The 23,097-nt window shown below is 26.0% G+C and overlaps 1 protein-coding gene and 1 long non-coding RNA gene across 2 annotated transcripts in view; both read left to right on the top strand.

Annotated features, from left to right (window-relative positions):
• The first annotated feature begins 5,521 nt into the window (after positions 1-5,521).
• On the top strand, positions 5,522-7,398 carry LOC101507547 (uncharacterized). Its single transcript, XR_001143132.3, has 3 exons — positions 5,522-5,580; positions 5,680-5,722; positions 7,137-7,398. It is a non-coding gene; the product is annotated as an uncharacterized lncRNA (long non-coding RNA).
• A 12,635-nt stretch (positions 7,399-20,033) lies between these two features.
• The window catches only part of LOC101507231 (protein SRG1-like), a 4,047-nt gene continuing 983 nt past the window's right edge, over positions 20,034-23,097 (top strand). Inside the window, exons 1-3 of the mRNA XM_004488632.4 lie at positions 20,034-20,580; positions 21,355-21,602; positions 22,391-22,709. Coding sequence (XP_004488689.1) covers positions 20,332-20,580; positions 21,355-21,602; positions 22,391-22,709 — 816 coding nt within the window. The 5' untranslated portion in view covers positions 20,034-20,331. The remainder of the gene's footprint in view (positions 20,581-21,354; positions 21,603-22,390; positions 22,710-23,097) is intronic.

Below are 23,097 nucleotides of genomic sequence, written 5' to 3'. Positions count from 1 at the left end.
AAAGCTAACTGCAAACCAAATAAATATAGAGTTTTAGTAAAAGTATTTCAATAGAAAAAATTCTAAGTAACAAAAAAGTGGAGTAAAAAAGTTACTTGTATATCATTCTACAATATATCTTTAGCATCCTTCAAATTTTTATCTCTCCAATCATCAATTGTTATTGGGTAATTTTGACGAACAACAGCACCAATGTAACTTACCACCATTGAACGGTTGGACTCAATTGGTTGGCCACTTTGATTCCATCCCACCTAATAAACTCATAGAGTAAGTGCATGCTTTCAAAAAAGATAAAAAATAAATTCTAAACAAAGTATAATATACCTCAAATTTAATTCCATTACTTCTTGCTTTGATGACTATTTGCATAATAGTTGCCCCATGTTTAACTTCGTTTTCCTAACTATTAGTGTTGACAACTTTATCATTTTGAGGAGTTAAATCATTATTGAAATCCATTTATCTACACATTTGACACAGTATAATTATAATTTCAGTTCAGTATAAGTTCAACAAGTTCAACATATGACAAGTCTAAGTAGCAGTATAAGTTCAATGCTAGTACAAGTCTAAGTAGCAGTATAAGTTCAACATGCAGTTTATTGACAACAACAATCGATGAGTTTAGAGTTACCACTTCGCTTAAGTAGAAATGACAGAGAACAACAAGAAGAGGGCGCATTAGTTAGTAGAGTATCGGTAGGGTTGATATGAGAGGGTTCGTAAGGATAGTAGTGAAGAAGATTCGCACTTGGGAGAAGAGGGTCTATAGGGTTGGTATGGAGAGTAATGAAGATGGAGAGTATGTAATGAAGAGGAAAATGAAGAGGTTTCGCACTGCCAAGTTCGTAGGGAGAGTACGTAATGAAGAGGAAAATGAAGAGATTTATTATTATCAGTTTACTTGATAATTTTAAAAAAAAAAAAAAAACCTTTTACAGTGCTCTTCCAAAAAGTACTTTAAAAGACCTAATCTATTACAACGCTTCCACAAAAAGCTCTTTAAAAGACTATATATAAAGCGTCTTATGATCCTTTTACAGCGCTTATAGAAAGACTGTATAAAATGTGCTATATGAGCATTGTATAGCACTTATAGAAAAAGTGTTGTAAATGATTTGTAATATAGATTTTAAAAGCCTTTTACAGTGCTTATTTAGCATTTTGGCATATACGCATTGCATTAGGGTGTTTGACACGCGAGTCATGTTTGATATATTGTGATGATTGTATATGTATGCTCAATTGTGATTGTGTCCTAATTTGTAAGTTGATTGTTTGGATTTGTGTGTAAGTGTGGATTGATTGTGAAACCATTTAAAAGTTGATTTCTGCATTTTTTGATGTGTATTCGAATACAAGAAGGTTGTATTCGAATCCATATGTCCTGATTTGGCTACTGACTTCTGAAACAGCACTGTATTCGACTACAACAATGTTGTATTCGAATACAGATGTGCTGATTTTGCTACTGACTTGCAAAACAGCACTGTATTCGAATACAAAGATGATGTATTCGAATACGATAGTGCAGTTTTGTTAAAAACTTCATTTTTCAAGTAGTTTATGCATGTTTGACATATGAAAACCCTTTCAAGGAGCATGCTAACATGAAAGGTTATTTTGTGCATTTAAAATTTAAATGCTAAGTGATATTTGTTAATTTCGGTTGGTGACCTTTACAATTATTGTGAAAATCTGGACTTTGCCCTCATATGAGAATCAGGATCGTCCTATCGAGTAGTACCCTAGAGATGGATACGTAGTTAGACATACCTGACCGATGCTGTGTCAGAAGGATGTTGCGCGGCACGTGGAGATCACTCGGGTCGTATAATTTTTTTTTTTGAAATCATGATCAGATTAAATGGTTGTATAGGGGATAGATGTATTTCTTTGGTGTATGTATTTATTTCAATTTGGAAGATTGTGCCTATACCTCATATTGTCAGCTAGACTTTTATTTTGATGGGTCCATGTACCGATTTTTGATGTGACGTGGGGGAGTTAAAATTCTTGGAGCAACGCTTTTGTATAGGTGTCTGCCGAGAATACCCCAGGGGTATGAGCTATGTCTGATAGGCCTCATAGCCCCGGTGTATTTTGATGTTTTAAATATTTGTTGACTTTTGTCGTTATGTTACGACTTAAGTATTTTATCCAAATGTATTTCTTCTTTTATTTAAGAAATTCGATTTCTGTTTGTTTTACAAAAAAAAAAAAGGCTATTACAATTGAAATTCTTTGTTTTGTTTTAAATTTGTTTTAAAAATAAATAAAAAAATACATTCGCGCTGTTAAAAATCGGAGTGTTACACTTTCAGCAAAAGTGTTGCAAACATTATGACCCTACAACAGTGTTTTTGCAAAAGCGCTTGTCAGAAAAGCGTTGTTGTATCTCCGGTTAATTTTAAAATATTATACAAAGTTTTTAGTTAAAAAGCGATGTAAAAGATGCACTGTAAAATATTATTTTTGACACTGTGACTTATGATTTAAATTCGGCATTGGCCCAAATTTCAATAATGCGTTGAATTTGTATTTCTTTGACTAATTGCTCCAGATCTTGTGATTGCTTTCTTGTATTATTAATGCTTACTTTTTAGCACATCAATGTAAGACATGTGTGCTTCAATCTTCTTTCCCTTTGCTAATGTTATAAAAATCTTACTTTTTCTACTTTGTCAATATTCAATAATTGTCCTCTGCTAAGGAATAGTTTTCAATTGTTACATCTATTGTCACTCTTAGAATACATCTTCATCAAATCAAATAATTATTGTTTTAGTAAGTAGAAATGTTTTATCTTTCTTTTTTTAGTATCTTAGTTTGAAGAAGTAAGATGATAAGAAAATGAAGAAAGAAAGAAAGAAAAATATTAACAAAAAAGAAGCCAAAGTATAGAAGGAAAACAATTGGATCAACAATATGTTATCTTTTGCTCTTTTAACTAAAAATATGCTATTCTTTTTTTTTTTAACTAAAAATATGTTATCTTTTTATCCTTCTCAAAATAACATTTTTTTTATTGCTTTTAAGGTGACACTTTGGGACGGATAGGCATGAACTAAAACCCTATAGATCTACATATAATTTTTATTATTTATCTTTTACTTTATATTTATTTTGATTCATTCGATCATTAGAATCCCTTATAATAGTTGCATATTTGTGTTGCATTTGGCAGCCACAAATAAGTCAGACACAAAGGTTTGTGGCGGACAAAACAGCCACAAAATTGAGTTTTTATTGTTACCATTTGTCAGGGCTTAAGCCCTCATAAAATTGTGACGGAAAAGTATGTCACAAATTTGTGAGGGCTTAAACCGCCACAAAAGTTGTCTTTTGTGAGGGCTTAGGCCGCCACAAATGTGTGACTTTATTTATAAAAATAATTATGAAATTTGAATTTAATATTAAAAAATGATATTATATATAAAATTAATATTAATATAATTTAAAAATAAAAAATTTAAATTTAAATTAAATTTAAAATAAACATTATATATAAAAATAAAAATATAATCTTAATATTAATTAAAGTATTACTACCAAACCAAAAATTAAACACACCATAATTAAATAGTAATGTATAATATATTCATAAAATTCAAAAATATTATTAATTGGTGTTGGAGACAACATAGTTTGAAATTGCATTTCATCTTCAAGTACACCGCCACTAGTCTTCGACCTAAACAACACGGTCATTAATATGATCGATGATGTATATATAAATTGCTTTATTTTTCAAAAGCATTATTTTGTTATTAGCATCTACAAATTACTAAATAATAAATTATGTCATACTTTATATGTCAATTAAGAGATTATTTACAAACAATATAATAAATCATAATAGATACTATATATATATATATAAACTAAAATAAAATTTTAAATGAACTTTAATGAACTTTTTCATAAAATAAGTCCTTATAAACAAAAGTTGAGATGGTAAAAGTATATAAATTTTTGTAGGAACTCAACTACAACTCTTTGTAATGACTAACAACAAATATTAATATCATTAATTTTAATAATGTTTTTTAAAAAATAGTTACATTAAAATGAATAAATTTTACATTTGTTTCAAATTTTTATTTATCATATATTATGTAAAAAAACATAATTTTTAATTTTTTTTGGACAAATCTACTAACATTTCAAATGATGAACTTTTATGTATTTTAAAAATAATATAAAAATATTTTATATTTAATATTACATATTTTATGATTAGATCATTATTATAAATCTTTTTTTTCATAAGTATTATTTTGTTTCTAAAAAAATTACAATTTGCAAATAAAATTATATTTTACTAACATAATGAATCATAATACCAAAAATAACTACAAAAAAAAAAATTACACTTCATCAACATTTTAAAAAATAACTACATTTTAATTTTAGTATAAATTTTATGATTTAAATATATTTTACTAGTAATTTTTTTTAACAAATCTTACTAATATTAAACTTTAAAAATAATATTATACCCAATTTTAAAAATAATATATTATATTTTCTAAAATAAAATATTAAGTATAAAAATAGTTTATAACCATATAATTTTTTTAATAATAATTATATAAATTACTAATCTATAGCACCACATTTTAATAATAATAATAATTTTTTTTAATAATAACCATATAAATTGATGTCGAATAGTGTCTGACTTGAAGCTTATAAACAACTAACAACTCTTCGCAATAAACACTGTAACACCCAAGTTTTATAATAAATTATTTCACTTATCTAATAGGAATTAAAAAAAATATTATTATTATTTTGTTGCATGTGTTTATAATATGTGTTGATAAATAATTACAATTAATATTTCTTTCATGTGTATTTCCTATAGTCTGATAATTTCTCGTGTGTTGGCTTAATAATTTATTTAAATTATTGATATGGATATTAAGTATATTTATTTTTATATTAATTTTAAATTGTTATTATTTTTTTTGTGAAATATGTTATCATTATTGCTAACTTGATATTTAATAATTACTTATTTATTTTTATTCTAATGATAGCAATGTTAATAGAAAAGTTTTGAATAATAATAATAATATAAAATATAAAAAATGGCCGAAACAATAGAAATCAGTTTAGTGGCTATTATAAGTCATATCTGGTCCCCACCGCCTAACACCAATAATCCTACATACTTCAGCAAACCAAATGCACGCCGCTGAAAAAAAAAATAAAATAAAAGAAAACTTGCAGACTTCATCTCTTTTCTTTGGCCACCGTCTTTGTAACCAAACACCCGACACAATTCAATTCTTTTATCTTCCATTGTATACGGATGAATGACCAATACCTTCCTTCTCTTTTCATTATCTTCATCAAAATCACTCTCGTTTATATGTCACATGAAGAAGAAATCAAACTCTGACCTATTCCTTCTGGCATCAACATTTCCGCAAAAGCTTTTTTGGCCGCCATAGTGGCGCACTAAAACATCGACAAGCAATTTCGCGTTCTCCACGTCGATTTGTCCTCTATCTCTTCATTTTTAAGTTTCGCCAACATTCACGAAAACCCGACGGCGGTGGCGTTACGGTAAGTGCGTTCCGATCAACCTAGCATTCATCGTTCATTTTGTTATGAACCTGTCATAATTAAAGTTAGATGTTGATGCACTTTTAATTTTAATTTCAGTGTTGTTGTTATCCATAAGCATCGTTTCAAGTCATTCGTGTCGGTAAGGACCTCTGACATTATTTTTCTCCATTCCATAATTTCAATTTTGTTTCTGCTCTTAATATCATTTATTACATATTTGACATTTTTATCATCATCGCAAATTATCAGCTACGATTTGGTTATTCTCTGGACCCGCTTTCAAACAATTTATTTCTGGATTGCTCCGACGTTGCTGAAATTAATGTCTTATCGTACGAGATCGCCAAATGAGGTATAGGGTGAGAGAGAGTTCGAATTCATGAGTGTAAATTAAGTGAGATGAACGCGAAAAATCGTATTTCCCATAATTCATTCGGAGCTCGCTACGTACAGCTGAATCCCTTTGAGTAATAATTAACTAACGAGAAAACTTGAATTTGGTGAGGTTAAAATACGAGTTAGAAACTTTTATAGGGTGTTGTTTGATTTAAATTTTGAAGCGTGTATGGTAGTTAAATTATTGTAGAATTGTGTATTTGATGTATTCTATGTTTGGTTTATATCTACCATAATATTGTTATATGATATAAAATGTGATGAATTGTTATTAAATTAATTTCAATTGAATAGTGCGTGTGAATGATTTTGTATTATTATATTGTAGTGAAAATCATATATTATTGGAGTTTGTGTATTATGATGATAAATTCTGAATGTAATATATGACTATGAAAATATGCATTGATCATTACTTGTTGACCTATGATGTTACTACCTTGATGAATATCACGAAATGCATATTGCATTTTATTGAATAGTGATGAACTTGACTTGTGTCAATGATGGTTCTCTTAATGGAGTGAGTAACCAAGACCAACAAGGGGAGAAAATAGATGTTGATAACTTTTGAAGTGTAGATTATTTGGTCATCATATAGGTAGGGCATGACAAACCTAGTGATTCCAGGGAAGTACAAATGAATGAGCCTGATCGTGGCGGTCTACTGTTGAGCCTTAGGGTAAGATTGTTAGACCTTGGAGGTATTCGGGTGGGGAATGTCTAGGTGACTTGGAGGTAGCACTCCAAATGTCGAGAGCTACCATGCAACACGTGTTTACCTCGACTGTCACGTATATGTGTCTCGGGTTGAGTTGAGGGGATCTATGAGGACATGGCCAAATTGAATTGTCTGTGCACTTGTGTGGTGGCATAGTATCAAGCCTCCTAACTAAGTCCTTCAGAGTTAGAATGGTACCAAAGAAAGAGGAGGAGTTTAGAGTATAAGAGCATGCATAATATTACTTGATTTGTGTGTTTACTTACTTGATGTTATGGATTGTATCAATGTTTTACCTTGATTATTCTTGTTGATTGTGATTTAATATGATACTGTGTTTAATATATTTTACGAGTTCTTCTCAATTATTGTATACTATTACATGTTTTCGAAACTCACCCCTCGTTGCTTGTATTTGGCGCTTGCGAGAGCGCAGTCATTTCAGGTTATCAGTTGGTGATCCACGCTCTGATAGGTGATACTGAGTGGGAGTAATTTGTCATATTTTATTGAGTTATGAATTAATTTAGATTTTTATAAATTCGATTGATCAATTGTCTTATTTTTATCTTTTATTCAGATGTAGAAATTAGTTGTCTATAAGTTTAGCACGCGTTTTCATGTCAGAAATTTTTATTTAATAAACCTCAACTATATTCGATATTAAAGGGTTTTTAATTGAAATTTTTTTTATGCAAGCATTTTGTGTAAGTGTGAATTTGACTTCCTGAACTTTATAGTTTAAAAGAAAATTTGTATACTGTATTTTGGAACCGCTGCGAATCTCTTTCAAAACTAGTGTATTTTACTTTTTATTTCAATTTGAGTTTAGGGTGTCACAAACACAATAGCACCACTGTCAAAATAAAAATTAAATAGTATTTATTAAATAAATAACTTCAAATCAAAAATAATATTAAAAAACAAAATATAAAATAAAAACTTACCGAAATTCAAGAGATGATGTAGAAAAAATATTTGTAGAGAGAAGGTAGGGAGATAATTTAGAGAGAATGTATAGAGAAAATTCAAAGAGAACGTAGAAATGAAAAATGAGAGGAGTAGTGATATTTATAGGAGAACATATAGCTTTTATGGCGGCCTAGGTAGTCAAAAACGATTGCCTTTGTAGCGGCTTAGGCAGTCACAAAAGGCTTCCTTTGTGGCGGTTTTACCCTCACAAAATGCTCATTTGTGACGAAATTTACCTTTATAAAAGTGTTATTTTGTGTGACGGCTTAAGTCCTCACAATACTCCAATATTGTGATTTTGTGAGGGTTTAGGCCGCCACAAAATTCTGCTGAAATTTTAGTACATTGTGAAGGGTTTTTCAGCCACAAATAACAACCAATTTGAATTTTAGTATTTGTGAAGACTTTCTCGATCAGTAATTGTGAGATTTTTTTCGACCACAAAATATTTTTTAAGTTGCCACAAAATCAATGTTTTCTTGTATTATATATATATATGTACTAACTTATAAAAAAATACAAAATAGACATAATGAATGCTTACATCAACAAAATAAGAAAATCATTCATAATGTAATTTTATTATAATAAGAAAATATTAAATGTTGACAATTGAATGTTTAACATTTAAATATACAATTTAGGAAATTTAAATTATATTTTATATAAAATTCTAAAAATTAATTAATAACATTAAAAATAATTATTTTGTTTATAATAATAACCGAAATAAATATGTTGCTATTATTATTCTTTTTACTATTGAGCAAGTTGGATTTAACTAATTTATATTGGTGACTTAATAATTGTTTTAAGAGATCAAGCCCATTGCTAATTGCACTTGTGATTCTGGATTTTTCTCTTGCACCACCCATCTAATTAATATAAACATTGCAAAATAAAATATGGATAAATCGATCTTCTATAGATCCTACATTTTTCTATTGTAATGCTATGTATCCCACATTTTTAGCTGGCATGGCAACATGCTTAGGGGTGGTTTATTTTATCAAACATTTTTAAATTTGTGAGCATTTAATAATTGTTAATAAAATATTAGAGACTCTTGAGATAAATAATTGTTTATATATATATATATATATGCAGAAATAATAAAATATTAAAATATACATCTAAAAGATATAAAATTAAAAAATAAAAACAGAAAATATTTTCAGAGAGTAAACTGCCTCTTAATTTTCAAATGGGTATATTTCAAAGGCAAAGGTTGGCAATATGAAATTAGGCTTTAAATAATCCATTTTATGTACAAATTAAAATAATCCTTTGTGAAAGCAGAGTTTTAAAAGAATTAACATCAATGCTCCATGACTGCAATGTGAGATTAATAATGGTGAATAGTCTTAACGTGCTTTGGATATGAATTTTAAAATTTGTTATTTTGTGCACTACAAAAAAAAAAAAAAAATCTATTGTTACACTTAACTTTTAGTAATATATTTTTGTTTGTCACTACAGAGGGAGTGTCACATATTCTAATTTAATATTAATATATAATAACTGAAATATTCACATCAAAAAATCAATTTACCCCTTCACCCAAAATTCTTTTCACGCAACAACAATTCACCACTTCAACAAAAGTCGATTCATGCAACAACTATTCACGTCTTCATCTCAGAAATTGTCAAAATTGATTTTCGTTCTTCAACTCCAAAGATAGATTCTGAAAGCATGGAAAGATAGATTTTAGAGAAAAGATTTTCTGATCAAATTAGTGGAGAAATATATTTTTTGTATGATCTAATTTCATTTCAATATTGCCACAAGGATATGATACTCATGTTAGTGCTATAATTAAAATGTTAGGAATGCAAGTAACATGCATTTAATAGAATTAGTAAAATTAAATTATATTTTATTGTATGTTTCAATAGTATTAGTTAATAAAAATAAATTATAAATTTAAATTTAATTTACTGGTATTAATAATTTAGAATTACAATTAGTAGGAAAATAAAATAAATTTAATCTAATAAATAATAATAAGTTTTAGTGACAGACAATACCGTAGAAATACATTAATTATTTATTTATATTTTTCTAGGTTTTAGTGACAAACATTATCGTAGGAATAGATTAATTCTTTATTTATATTTTTCTAGGATTTAGTGACAGACAATACCGTAGCAATAGACCAATTCTTTATTTATATTGATATAGTTTTTAGTGACAGTCGTTGTTGTAGGTAGAACTCAAAACATGCACTGACATTCCTCAAAGTATAGCAAGACGTCCCTTTAAAGTTGATAATGAATCTGAGTGTCACTCAAAATATTATTGATCTTTATCTATAATTTTTTACTTTTAGTGATAAACTTTGTGTATCATTATAAGTCAATTTTTTTTTTAGTATCACATTAACAGATACTTCTACAAAAACATTTGATATCATAATCTCTTACCCTTAAATAAGAAAATTGTCAAATCCTCCCATAGATACTGCATTCCGTTCATCTAAGCACAATGAATGTTACATAGTGAAAGAAAAGTATGTTATTGGATTAGATTGTGACTTTATTGTCGGTAGTAGAATTAAGAGGATCCATCATGATTGGCCTGCTCTTCATGGTTTATTTAAAAACTAGATCCAATTGTAAGCCACTTCTAAAAGAAAATACTTTTAGTGACCAAGATTAATAATGGAAAAAATAAGAATTAATTGGTTTAATATTGCTTGCTTTTGTTAATGTTATAAATATGTGACATTTACTTTCTATTTATTGAAATTGATTGTCTTTCTTAGCATTATAATATAATGGAAAGAAGATAAAAGATATTAGAAAGTATAAGATTATCCATGTAAATGTTGAGGTAAACCCTCTTACTTTATTTACAAGAAAAAATAAAACATAATGTATGTTAAAAAATGACACTAGAATCAGTTTGAAAAAACCTACTTAAAAATCTGTGTTAATTAAAAAGTGCAGGCACGATGACATTTTTCTAACCGGAGTGAGATTTAAAACGGCCTGCCACATTTTAAGTCGGATATTTATAAAATAAGAAAATAATATTATGAAATTGAAAGACGTCAGGAAATATTGTCAATCCGTTAGTTTGTTATGTTATCAAGATTGACGTAGATGTTAACTATTTATGTGGCTAGTTCAAATGTTAGTCAACTCATTGTCACATAAGAGAATGATTAATTAACTCGATTTAAGAAATATGAGGGGTTAATTTGTGTGATTTTAAAAGCAAAATTGAAACTACATCATCATTCAAACGGTAACATCTTCATCTATATAATTCATTATTGTTCTTCTTCAACGATTTCAAATGTTCTTCTTCTAAGAATTTTCATTTATATAATTCTTCTTCATTTTTCATGGTTTTCAAATAGTAGAAAATGAAAGAATCAAAAACTATTTTATTCTTCCTCCTCCATAGATAAAAGCTTGAACCCGATGATTCTTAAATATCATTGTGAAAGAAAAGTTGTTGTTAGATTGTTGCAACAAAAAAAAAAACTTTGGAAAATTCTTTTCATTTGCCAAAGGTAATTTTTCATTTTTGTTTCCCCCATTCATGAAAATCTAGTGTTGTCCCAAGAGATACCTATCCAATGAGATATATCAGGAACTAGAAAAAAAGGAATGATAACTCAAGAACTGTATTGCAATTTTTAATATGACTATAGGGACCAAATTGTTAGTAAGTAAGCAATTTCAGGGGTTGGTCTGTGTATATTGATTCTGATTTTTGTAAGTTAAAACATATGGACTTGGAGGCACAATTATATATTGTGATGGATCTATACAACCATTCATGAATGCCCCACTATCCATCAGGAGACCTACACTCCCACCTAATTTTGTCTTCCATTTTTCTCTATTGTTATTTCAAAGTTTACTTAGTCATTTCTCCAATTTTTCTAATTTTCTCCTCCAAATTGAGGCACAAGAGGTACAAAGTCAAACTAAAATTTCACTTTCACAACATGGACCCACTCGTAAAGATCAAGTGTTGTCCCAACAGGTACATGTCTAAGGATAGAATGATAACTCAAGTCACATATTGTAATTTCTAATATGACTGTAATGACCATATTGCTAGTAATTAGTGAGCAATTTTAGGAGTTGACTTGTGTACACTGATTCATATTTTTACAGATGAAAACATATGGACTAAGAGGACTAGTTATATAGCATAACGGATTTTGTATAAGGTCACCACCCATCAGGAGCCTTACCACTTATGAATGCACCACCACCTCCATCCATTAGAGCACCACCACACCAGATTTAATGTATTTCATCCTAATCCAATGATGTGACCTCCAAATCCAAGGTAGTAAACATATGAGTTAACATTTTAAAAATGATATATTTTGAATCATGTTTTTTGTATTGTTGTTGTTTTACTATATTTTGAAATTACCTTTAGCAAATGAAAAAAAAATTCTTCCAAAGTTCTTTTTTTAGTTACAATAACTTTTTTTTTTCACATTGACATTTGAGAATCACTAGGTTCAAACTTTCACCAATGGAGGAAGAAGAATAAGTGGTTTTTGATTTTTTTTTCATTTTCTACTATTTGAATACCATGAAAGAGGAAGAAGAGTAGATTATATAAATTAAGGTTCTTGGAAGAAGAACATATGAAATCATAAAAAAAAATAAAAACCAGAATGGATTATATAGATGGACATATTACAATTGCAATCATGGCAGAGTTTTAGTTTATTTTTAAAAAACAAATTTCAATTTTATTTTCAAAATTGGACAAATTTGCCCATCATATTTCCAAAATAAGGCAAATTAGCCCCTCTTACGTGGCAATGAGTTGCACAACAGTTTGGCTCGTCACATAAGCAATTAACGCTCACGTCAACCTCATTAATGTAACAAACAAACGGAATGACTATATTGCTCGACAACCTTCAATTTTAGGGTGTTATTTTCCTATTTCCAAATTTCAAGGGGTTAATGCTCGACCCCTACAATTTCACGAGGCAATTTGGTAACTTACTCTTAAAAAAATTCAAATTTAATTTGTTTCTAGTTAAAAAATTCTAAATTTATGTGTAATAAACTTCAAATAAAGTTCCAAAAATTCTTCCGAAATATCATTCAAAATTTTCAAAGTTGATGGTGTTTTATTCCACTAAAGACTAAATCAGTTTGTAGAATAATTTTTTAGGGACTAAAAAATATGATTTTTTTAGGACTAAAAAATATGATTTTTTTTTACGTGGAATAAAACCAAAGTTTATACAGATTAAAAATTTATTTAATCCTGATAAAATAGACTTCAAATATTGTGTTAAAAAGAGATAGGATGAAATTATCATTAGAAAAATGTTATTTGAACACATAAATTTGACACAATAGTCGACACAATATCTACTATTCACAATATAAATATCTTTTTCAAATTTCTTTTGACAATTTTTTTTCAACTTTATTTTTTAATAATGGAGATATATTTTTTACACATAAACAAGTTTATGCAATTAACCACTTTGAATATTTTATTGACCAATAAAATATAAGTCATCAACCACTTATTTAAGATATAATTAAGTATGTTTTTTATCCATATAAATATATCATATTTCGTTTTTAGTTCCTCTAAAACTAATAATACCTTAATTATAAATATTATTTTTTATTTATTTTTCTAAAATTAATAATGCCTTAATATAATTATTTTAGAGAATAAAATTTTAAGTGTATATATGCATTGGTAATTAGTGTGATATTTTCGTGTATGATTGAATAATGTTAAGTGTGTGCACATATTTATGTTTTAATTTTTTCTAACCCATTCCTATTTTAGTTATTTATTTTATAAATAATTATCTTGATATATCGGTAATATTGTGTTTGATTTTCTTTATTTTTATATATATTTTTATGGCATATTGAATTTATATATATTTATTATGATTTAGTCATTAGTATAAAGTGTTAATTTTATATTTATTTATTTTATAATTTTGACTATTCTCTAAATGTGGTAGTATTTTAATGTGATATTTTGAAAAATAAGTATAGTTATAATGATTATTTTAAATACGGGAGTTTCAATTATTCATAATTTATATTATTTTAAAGCTTAGTTACGTTAATTACAATATTTTATAAGTATTATATATTAGTTCTAAAATATTAGTAATGTTTTGAAAATTAAATTGTGTTTGGAGGAATATTAAAATGAGATTAAATCATTATTAATTTTGTATTAGCAAAATAAAAATTATAATAGAAAAATATAAAATATATAGAGGACTAATGGACTTGACCCATGTGTGTGAAGGGACTTAAACCCATAATTGTTTTAATAAAGAAAATAAAAATAAAAAGGGAGCGGGAGAAAAACATTTAGCCGGCGTCAAAGGAAGAGGAAATAGGAAACGTAAGGCTACTGAGTTATCCAAATTTCAGTATCTTATTTCCTTCATTGAGTTAGTTAATTTAACATAGTTTTTCAAAATTATTTTGTACCAGTTTTCTTTACCGTAAGTTCTATGTGAGAAAAATTAACGTCAAAATGACCATGTGAACAGTGACTACATTATCAACTAATTAGTTTTATGACTTGTGATATGTTTATTTGATCCAATTTCGAAATTAACCTTTTAGAATGTGTTCTCATATTTTATTTTTGACGTTTACTTATAATCTATTCAGTTGGATCGATTAGATGAAGAGGAGTCAAATGAACATAAGTTTCTCGCTTGTGGACTCGAACTATCGTGCGAAAGCGTCAAAATATGGTAACAAGTTAGAGAACGTTTGAATTCACGAGTATATTATAATATGAGATGAACGGGAAACCGTATTCCTAATGATTCATTTGAGACTTGCTACGTTCAGCTATAATCCTTTGAGAGGTAAATTAATTAATGTAAACATTTAAGAATTTTGAGATTAAAATATAGAATAGAAGTGCTTATAAGGTGTTGAATGAATTAATTTTTGTTGAATGTGTATTATTTGATATAATCGTAATATTAGATGTTGAATGAATTAAGTGTCTATGTTTGACTTGACGAGTTTATATGATGTGACGGTAAAACTTAGATTCATTATGCAAAATGAGTTTTTGTGATAGTGATGTTATATTAAAGATTTGATGTTATGAATTTGTGATTAGTCTATTAATGTCACCCCGTTCTTAAAGAAATAATAGTGATTCCAATTCAAGCTAAAGAGGATATGAATTAAATCCATTTAAAAAACATTTAACTAAAAAATGAAGTGTAATGAAACAGTTGTTTCCACTGTAATGCGGCCAAACCTAGCCCTCAAACCTAGCCCTCTATCCTAAAGGTAGTCCATTTACTTCTTCATTTACCACATGAGTGTTTTGGAGATATTTTTTGGTTCGAAATTATCTCTATAAATTATTTTATTATCTTATTTTATTTAAATAAGTGGTGTTTACATAAATTTAGTTTTCTCTTGTATTTTTTCTATGATTTCGTCTGAGTGCAACGATATATTGTTCGTCGTCTCGATGTGACGTTCTTTGTTTTTCCGTTTTGATTTGGTGTTCTTTGAATGTAGTTGTAACTATTATTAGCATCATTTTGATTTCATCCACTAATCAATTTTACTAAACTTATAATTATAAGTTGCGCAGAATAAAGACATGTATAGTCAATTTTCGTTTGAAGTTGAAAATATGCTTGATAACATTGTGGAATCACAATCTAATGGCTTGTTTGTTTTGATTATGTGTGGGAAAAAATTATGGTTGAATTATATAATATAGATCTTGGCGGAGTAGTCATTTTGCTTTTTTATATTTGTATTGATGTCTTGTTTTATTAATTATGAAATATTAGTTATGGTTAGTTTACTTTATGAATTTTTTTTTGTTAATGTGTTCATTTAACTTTGAAGGTAAATTATTTTTTGAAAATAAAATGAAATGTTAATTAATAAAAATATATTTTTTAAAATAATTAATTTTGAGATTTTAACTGTTCTAAAAATATAGATAATTTAAAAAATGCTAAGTGGTGGAGTGGTAAGAGAGATTTCCCTCTTATATTCGAAAAATTATATAGACAATTTTTCATTTTAATACTCTATTATCTTATTATTACCGAGTAATATTAAGATATTTTAAAAAATAAAAACAATTATTATTACAAAATAAATTTTCCTTTAAAAATAACTATAACGCCGTTTCAGCTAAATTTACGTTGACTAACTGAGCTAAACTGAAATCCAAACACAATGAAAATGCTGGTTATGTATGAAAAGTTGAAAACGTAACGTTCAAGAATACTTTGGATAGTAATCCAAAAATGCTTTCATGAGCGCATTTTTCAAAATTATTGGCTGAAAGTGAGGCCAGGAAAAGGACATATGAAGTAAAACACGTTCTTTCAATGGACTTGATTCAAATACGTGTAGCAATTTATACCAAAAATATAAACACGTGTAGAAATAAGAGTAGTGTGACAATAGAATGTTATTAAATATAAAAAGAAATAATAATATAATATCAATTTTTTGTTCTTTGATGAGAGAGAATAGTCGAGTTCGGTTAATATCAAATCATTTAAAGTATTCAAGATCAAATTGAATAGAATGATCTTTATCTCGATTTTATCCACCCCTACTTAAACATTTGATTGAAATAAGGAAAAAAATATTACTTTTATTTTACTCATTTGTTTATCTCTCTTATTTAGTGTAATTTAAATTTTACTTCTTTATTTTATCACAAAAGAAATATATTTTTTAATATTTATAGAGATGATAAATATTATAAATTTATATATAATTATAAAATTTAAAATTTGAATTCAAAATAAGTCATCAAATCTAATATATTAGTATTTGTTAATTGAACTAAAATTTAAAAATAAATATATTTTATATTAATTGTGGAGCGAAACTTATTTTCACTTAATTTGATGTACATGTAAAACAAAAATTATATTTCTTACAAATTAATGTGATCCCTTAACTTAATTTTGGATAACACTTCAGTCATTTATTATTTTTTTCTTCTTGATGCAATCTTTTTTTTTTTTTTATTTTAAGTAACTTTTATATCTTCAAATATCAACAATGTTATCATTTCTTTAAAAAAAAATAGAAAATTCATCAAAATCTTCACACAAACCCATAAAATTCAATATCAATTTCAAAAAAAATTCATATATTCATAAAATACATAACTTAAATATTCAAATAAACTCATATTTCCATCTCCAATAACATCAAATTCACCAAATAAAGAATGAAAATATATTTATTTGAATATTTGAGTTATGAATTTGATAAAATTTGTATTATATTGAAGATGATAATTAATTTTATTTGTTTTATTTAAAAGAATTGATGAATTTTTGTTAAAAAAATGATAATATTGTTGATATTTTAAGATATAAATGATCAATTATTACTTAAAATTAAATAAAAGACTAAATTAAAAAATAAAAAATAAAGGACTACTTGAAATTAAATTAAGAGTCTGTCACAATTATGCCATAAATATAACCACTTTTTTGTGTGTTTTTTTTTACGTTCTAGCTCTTCCTTTAATTTTATATATAATATTTTTGTTGTCTTATTACAAGTGTCTCATTTATATTTTTCGAAATTTTTTTAAAAATAATAAACTTTATTTATTTTATTGAGAAAATGGATTTCATTTACTAAAATATCATATTAATAATACTTAGGTTAGCTTAGATATAATAAATAAATGTATATTAATAAATAAATAAAACAAATGAAAATCTATTGGTAATATAAAAGGGTAAATTTTATGGCTATTTTTCATATTTATAATCTTCATCGTCTTTATAAATAAGAATGTGACTACTGAGTAATAATGACGGTTCAATACAAAATACATATTTGTTTTTAATCTATTTTATCAAAATTATATCATTTATGTGATAATATATATATATATATATATATATATATATATATATATATATATATATATATTGTAAAATAAACATTACAATTAAGTCTATACTTAAAGATGACATATGTTGTGGTTGGAGGTTTAAACATTTTTCTAAATAGTGATCCATGTCGCACTATGGGTCCATGATCCCTATAGATTATTTTTATAGGACAATAATGCAAATAAAACCCTTAATATGAAAATTATTTATAACTAGTCTAGTTGAGTATTTGCGTTGGACCGTATTGAAAAGCAATTATTTATATGTATATTATGAAAATTTTAATATTATTATAATTACAAATAAAATAATATAATAGAAAATCAAATTTATTTTAAAAAAGTATATTTATTTTAAAATAAAATTATTATTAAATTGGGTCAATAAAATAAACAATACAAATAAAAATACATATAATTTTGTATCATCACGTGGAACTCTATATTTCCCATATAATTATATAAAATAATGAAAATGTCTAAAGGATGTATGTATGTGTAACAAAAAAATCTTCTTTTTCTTTTACGAAAATGGTCTAACTTTTGAAAAATAATGAACATATGTCTAAAGAATGCACGTAGGTGTAACAAAAAGTTCTCTTTTTCTTTTAAGGCAATAGTCTGGATTTTGGATTCCAACATGGGATTCGTGAACATAATTCACTATTTACGTTCTCAAAAAAATATTTTTTTAATATGGTCTGATTAAATTTATAACATCTCAATAAAATACACATTCTAATGACATGTATTTTTGTAATAAAACATTCATATTTTATATAATATTTTAATAAAATATATAAATATCAGTAAATACAAATTTAAAATAAATATAATTCAATAAATTAAAAAAAAATTAACTTAATCATGTCTAAATTTTAAAGTAAATACTCCCTCAATCCTAAAGTAATTGTTGCATTTGCAAAATAATATTTATTTCAAAATATTATCACTTTTAATTTCTAATGCAACTTTAATTACTTTTTTTTAATTATAGCCTCTAATTAATAAAATTTATACTAATTCCAAGTTATTATTCTCTACTTTACGTTTATTATAATGAGAACATATCAATAGATGATAAAAGATAAATTAATAAAATCTTTATTTTCTTTCATTCATTTATTATATTTTTTTAATCTATATGAAATAGTCGAATGCAAACAGTATTGTGAGACGGGCAGGAATATTTTGCATAAATTTGAATATAATATCAATATTTGTAGTAATTTATAGTACATGTGTTTGTAAAATGAGAATAAAATGTTAAATAATTAACAAAGTGAAAATTTTAAACTATGGGCATATTAATATTTGTAGTGGTTTGTTGGATATGGTGCAATTCGTTCCGTGCACGAGTAGAAATTTCCAACATGAATCGACTCATGTATGTTATTTATTTATTGATATAGGTCTTAAAATATATTAATTGATAAAATGTGAAAGAAATTTTATGCAAAATTATAGGGGTTTTCTTTGTAAAATATTCAACTCCATGTCTTATAATTTATATACTTATAATTAAGATTAATACATGCGACATTTGTTAAAAACACCACATAAAAAATCAATAAGGTCTATCAACAAAAATAAGTTAAATAAATAAAAATTTATCAAAAGATGGTTAAAATAATGTATTAATACAAATTTGAAGAACTAATCAATAAAAAAAAAGTAAAAAGAAAAAAAAACATGAAGATGAACATATAACACTTTTTCATTACGATTAAAAACTAATTTATAATTAAAATTGATTAATCATAAATACTTAAAAAAATCAACCTAAATTAAAATATGAAGCTATGAACAAAAGAGTAAAAAATATCAATAGGTAACGTGTGAATGAAAGTAATAAAGATCAATTGTGATTTTATTTTCAATTGTGAATTAACAATTGCCGTGTTATTTGACAAAATAAAAAACAATAGCTTATTTTAACTAGGCTAAATTACATTCGTGGTCCCTTAACTTAATTTCAGGTAACGTTTTAGTCCTTTATCTTTTTTTTTTCCCGACTTGGTCCTTTATTTTAATTTTAAGTGACAATTTGATATTTTATGTTTTAAAATTTCAACAATGATATCCTTTTTTATACAAAAATTCAAAAAAAAATTCAATCAAAACTCATAAAATTAATTATATTCTTCAATATAATACAAATTTCATCAATTTTGTAACGCAAATCTTCAAATAAACTCATATTTTCATACTTTATTTGATATTTTTAGAAATAAATGACTAAATCGGAAAGAAAAAAAAAAGATAAAGGACTAAAACGTTACCTGAAATTAAGTTAAGGGACCACATATGTAATTTAGCCTTTTAACTATATAGCTTATTTTTAACTATATAGCTTATTTTTAACTTGTTTTAACTATATTTTCTTTTCATTTTGTCACAAGATACATGTATATATATATATGATAGCAACATATAGCAATTGTGTAGTAGGAACTAGGAAGTAGAAACTTATTTTTGGAAGGATTTAGAATGCATATTTAGAAAGTTGGGACCACCAAAAAGTTGCCATATTTTCGGATAAGGATAACTAGCCATATTTCCAATACAAATAGAATATTTACACGTTGCAATTGTAATTGTGATGACCAATATAATTCATGTGTGAAATCAAGATTCAAAGTGATCATTAAACCTTCAATAAATAGCCCATAGATTATTTTGCTTATTACATATATTGCATATTAATAACATAGCAAAGGAAGAAAAAGAAGAAGAAAAAGCTATATATGGAAGATTTTAAGAATCCATCTGGCACTTCTCTTTTGGTACCATCGGTTCAAGAGTTAGCTAAAGAGAATATTTCAGAAGTTCCACCAAGATATATTCAATCTCAACATGAAGGCTTGGTACTCACTAAAATTGATAATATTCTTGAAATTCCAATTATTGATATGCATAGATTGCTTTCACTTGAATTTGGGAGTTCAGAATTGACTAAGCTTCACCTTGCTTGCAAAGACTGGGGATTCTTTCAGGTCTTTTTCCCTCTTTAATTCTTTTTAATAAAAAAATGATACTAGTTAGTATATATGTTAGAGAATACTCAAACATATATGTCATATGAGACACTTGAACTTATGAACTTTTTGTCTTTCTCATAACAAATAAAATATATAGTAATAATATAATATAATACGTAGGTAATATTAATAGTGTAAAATAGCTTTTCAGAATTTTAGATATGTATAAACAAACATCATTTAGACATCGTTATATTATTTTTTTAAACACCATAATAATTTTTATAAAACTTTTTGATTAAAATAAAGTCAAAACCCCACGCTCAATTGATTTTTTATGAAACTTGGACTCACAAAATATCAGACAATATTTGATGGTGCAACCACAATTAGACAAAAATATTGTAGTCATTGTATATGAAATGTTTATCTCACAATTTCAAATTAATATTAAAGACATAAATTAGATATCTGAAAAATAAAATTGATCTTCAATTTAAAAAAATTTATAGTCCTTACGAAATTAGAAATAGATTATCTATTTTTGTGTCATTTGCTCATGAACTGTTAGATAATTTATAAGAACTTAACTTTGTGGTCTTTAAGAGTTAAAGTTCAAATTATTAATAATAGTTCTCTTTTCTAATTTTTTTTCTTAAAAAATATATATATTTATGTCATTTGTTTTAGTACAAAATATTTTTATGTCACTAATTAAATTTTAAGCAGTATTGAATTTTTTTAGTAGTATTAATTTACTTTTTGTTAATTATTATACTATTTCTATAGCTTGTAAACCATGGAATAAGTTCTTGTTTGGTGGAGAAAGTAAAATTGGAGATTCAAGAATTCTTCAAGCTTCCAATGTCAGAGAAGAAAAAGTTTTGGCAAAGTAGCGAACATATGGAGGGATTTGGACAAGCATTTGTTGTGAGTGAAGAACAAAAGCTTGATTGGGCTGATATGTTTTATATGACAACCCTTCCTAAACACTCTAGAATGCCCCACTTATTTCCACAACTTCCTCTTCCTCTAAGGTTTTTCTCTTTTTCTCTCTAATGCTTTTGATTTTTTCTTGTTAAGTTTTAATTTAGACCACTTTTAACTTTTTTTTTTAAGTTCTAACGTGAACCACTTTTAAAAATAATTTAATGTGAATTAGTATATATATTTATTTACTTGTATTTTTATTGAATAAATATCATTTAATTTAATATTTCAATTATAAAAATAAAAAAAAAAAAAACAAAATTATCAACATCTTGGAGTGTAGTTCATATTAGAATTTATCGTATAGTAGAGCTTATATTTTTTATAAGTAAAATTTGTATTAATAAAAGTACAAAAAGTATTCTAATTCCCTAGTCAAACTCAACGTCATAGTAGAAAAGACTACCCACTTATTTACTTCTCATGTTTTCTATTTTAATTTTTATTTTAAATAATAAACACAGTAAACAGATCCAACATTTTTTCTTTTAAAATTTTTAGAAACAGATCTAATATTTTAAGAATATATAAAAATGTCAAAAATAGTATTTTTATTATTTTTAAAAATGTAATCTTCATTGTTTGAGTTCTATCTTTTTTCTATCATGATTTTTTTTTAGTACAAAAATATTTCATCTTCTTACTAGCAATTTAAATATGTAAAACAAATTTTAAAAAAATAAAAGTGAAAACTTTTTTAGAAAGTAAACTGGCTCGGTTTTTTTTCAAAGAGACACATTAGAGTTATATTCACAAGAAAGTAAATTGGCTAATAATTTCTCAAAGAGACAATTTTAAAAAAATATGAAAATTGATTTCTCTTTATGATATGCAGAGATACATTAGAGTTATACTCAGAAGAAATAAAAAATATAGCGATGGCTATAGTTAGTAATATTGGAAAAGCATTGAAGATAGAAGAAATAAGAGAATTATTTGAAGAAGGGATACAAATGATGAGAATGAACTATTACCCTCCTTGTCCTCAACCAGAAAAGGTTATTGGTTTAACAAATCATTCAGATCCAGTAGGTGTTACTATCCTCCTACAACTCAATGATGTAGAAGGGCTTCAAATTAAAAAAGATGGCATGTGGGTTACAGTTAATCCCTTGCCAAATGCCTTCATTGTCAACATTGGGGACATGCTAGAGGTAAAACATCTATCCATGTGTATCATAGAGTTTGGATTATTTGTGTGGTCAAAATTAATATATATATCACATCTTCATATATTTGTGTTATAAAATTTTTCATTTGATTAAAGATTATAATCACATAGATAGAGACTATAAAATTTGACATTGGTAGATAAATGAAATACATTAAAATTAACTTAATTATTTATTAAAAGTCCACGAAATATTAATTTTGATGTATGTATATAATATATTTAAAAATTGAAGATTAATATATAATTTTATCTATAGGATGATAATTTTTAATCTAATCATATAGTTTGTAATACGGATATAAAACATTATATTTAGAGGTGTTATAATATTACATTCATTGTGGTGTTAACAGATCTTAACAATATAT

Source organism: Cicer arietinum, chromosome 1 (assembly GCF_000331145.2).
Source record: "Cicer arietinum cultivar CDC Frontier isolate Library 1 chromosome 1, Cicar.CDCFrontier_v2.0, whole genome shotgun sequence".
NCBI lineage: Eukaryota > Viridiplantae > Streptophyta > Magnoliopsida > Fabales > Fabaceae > Cicer > Cicer arietinum.
This window is presented reverse-complemented; position numbering and strand designations above follow the sequence as displayed.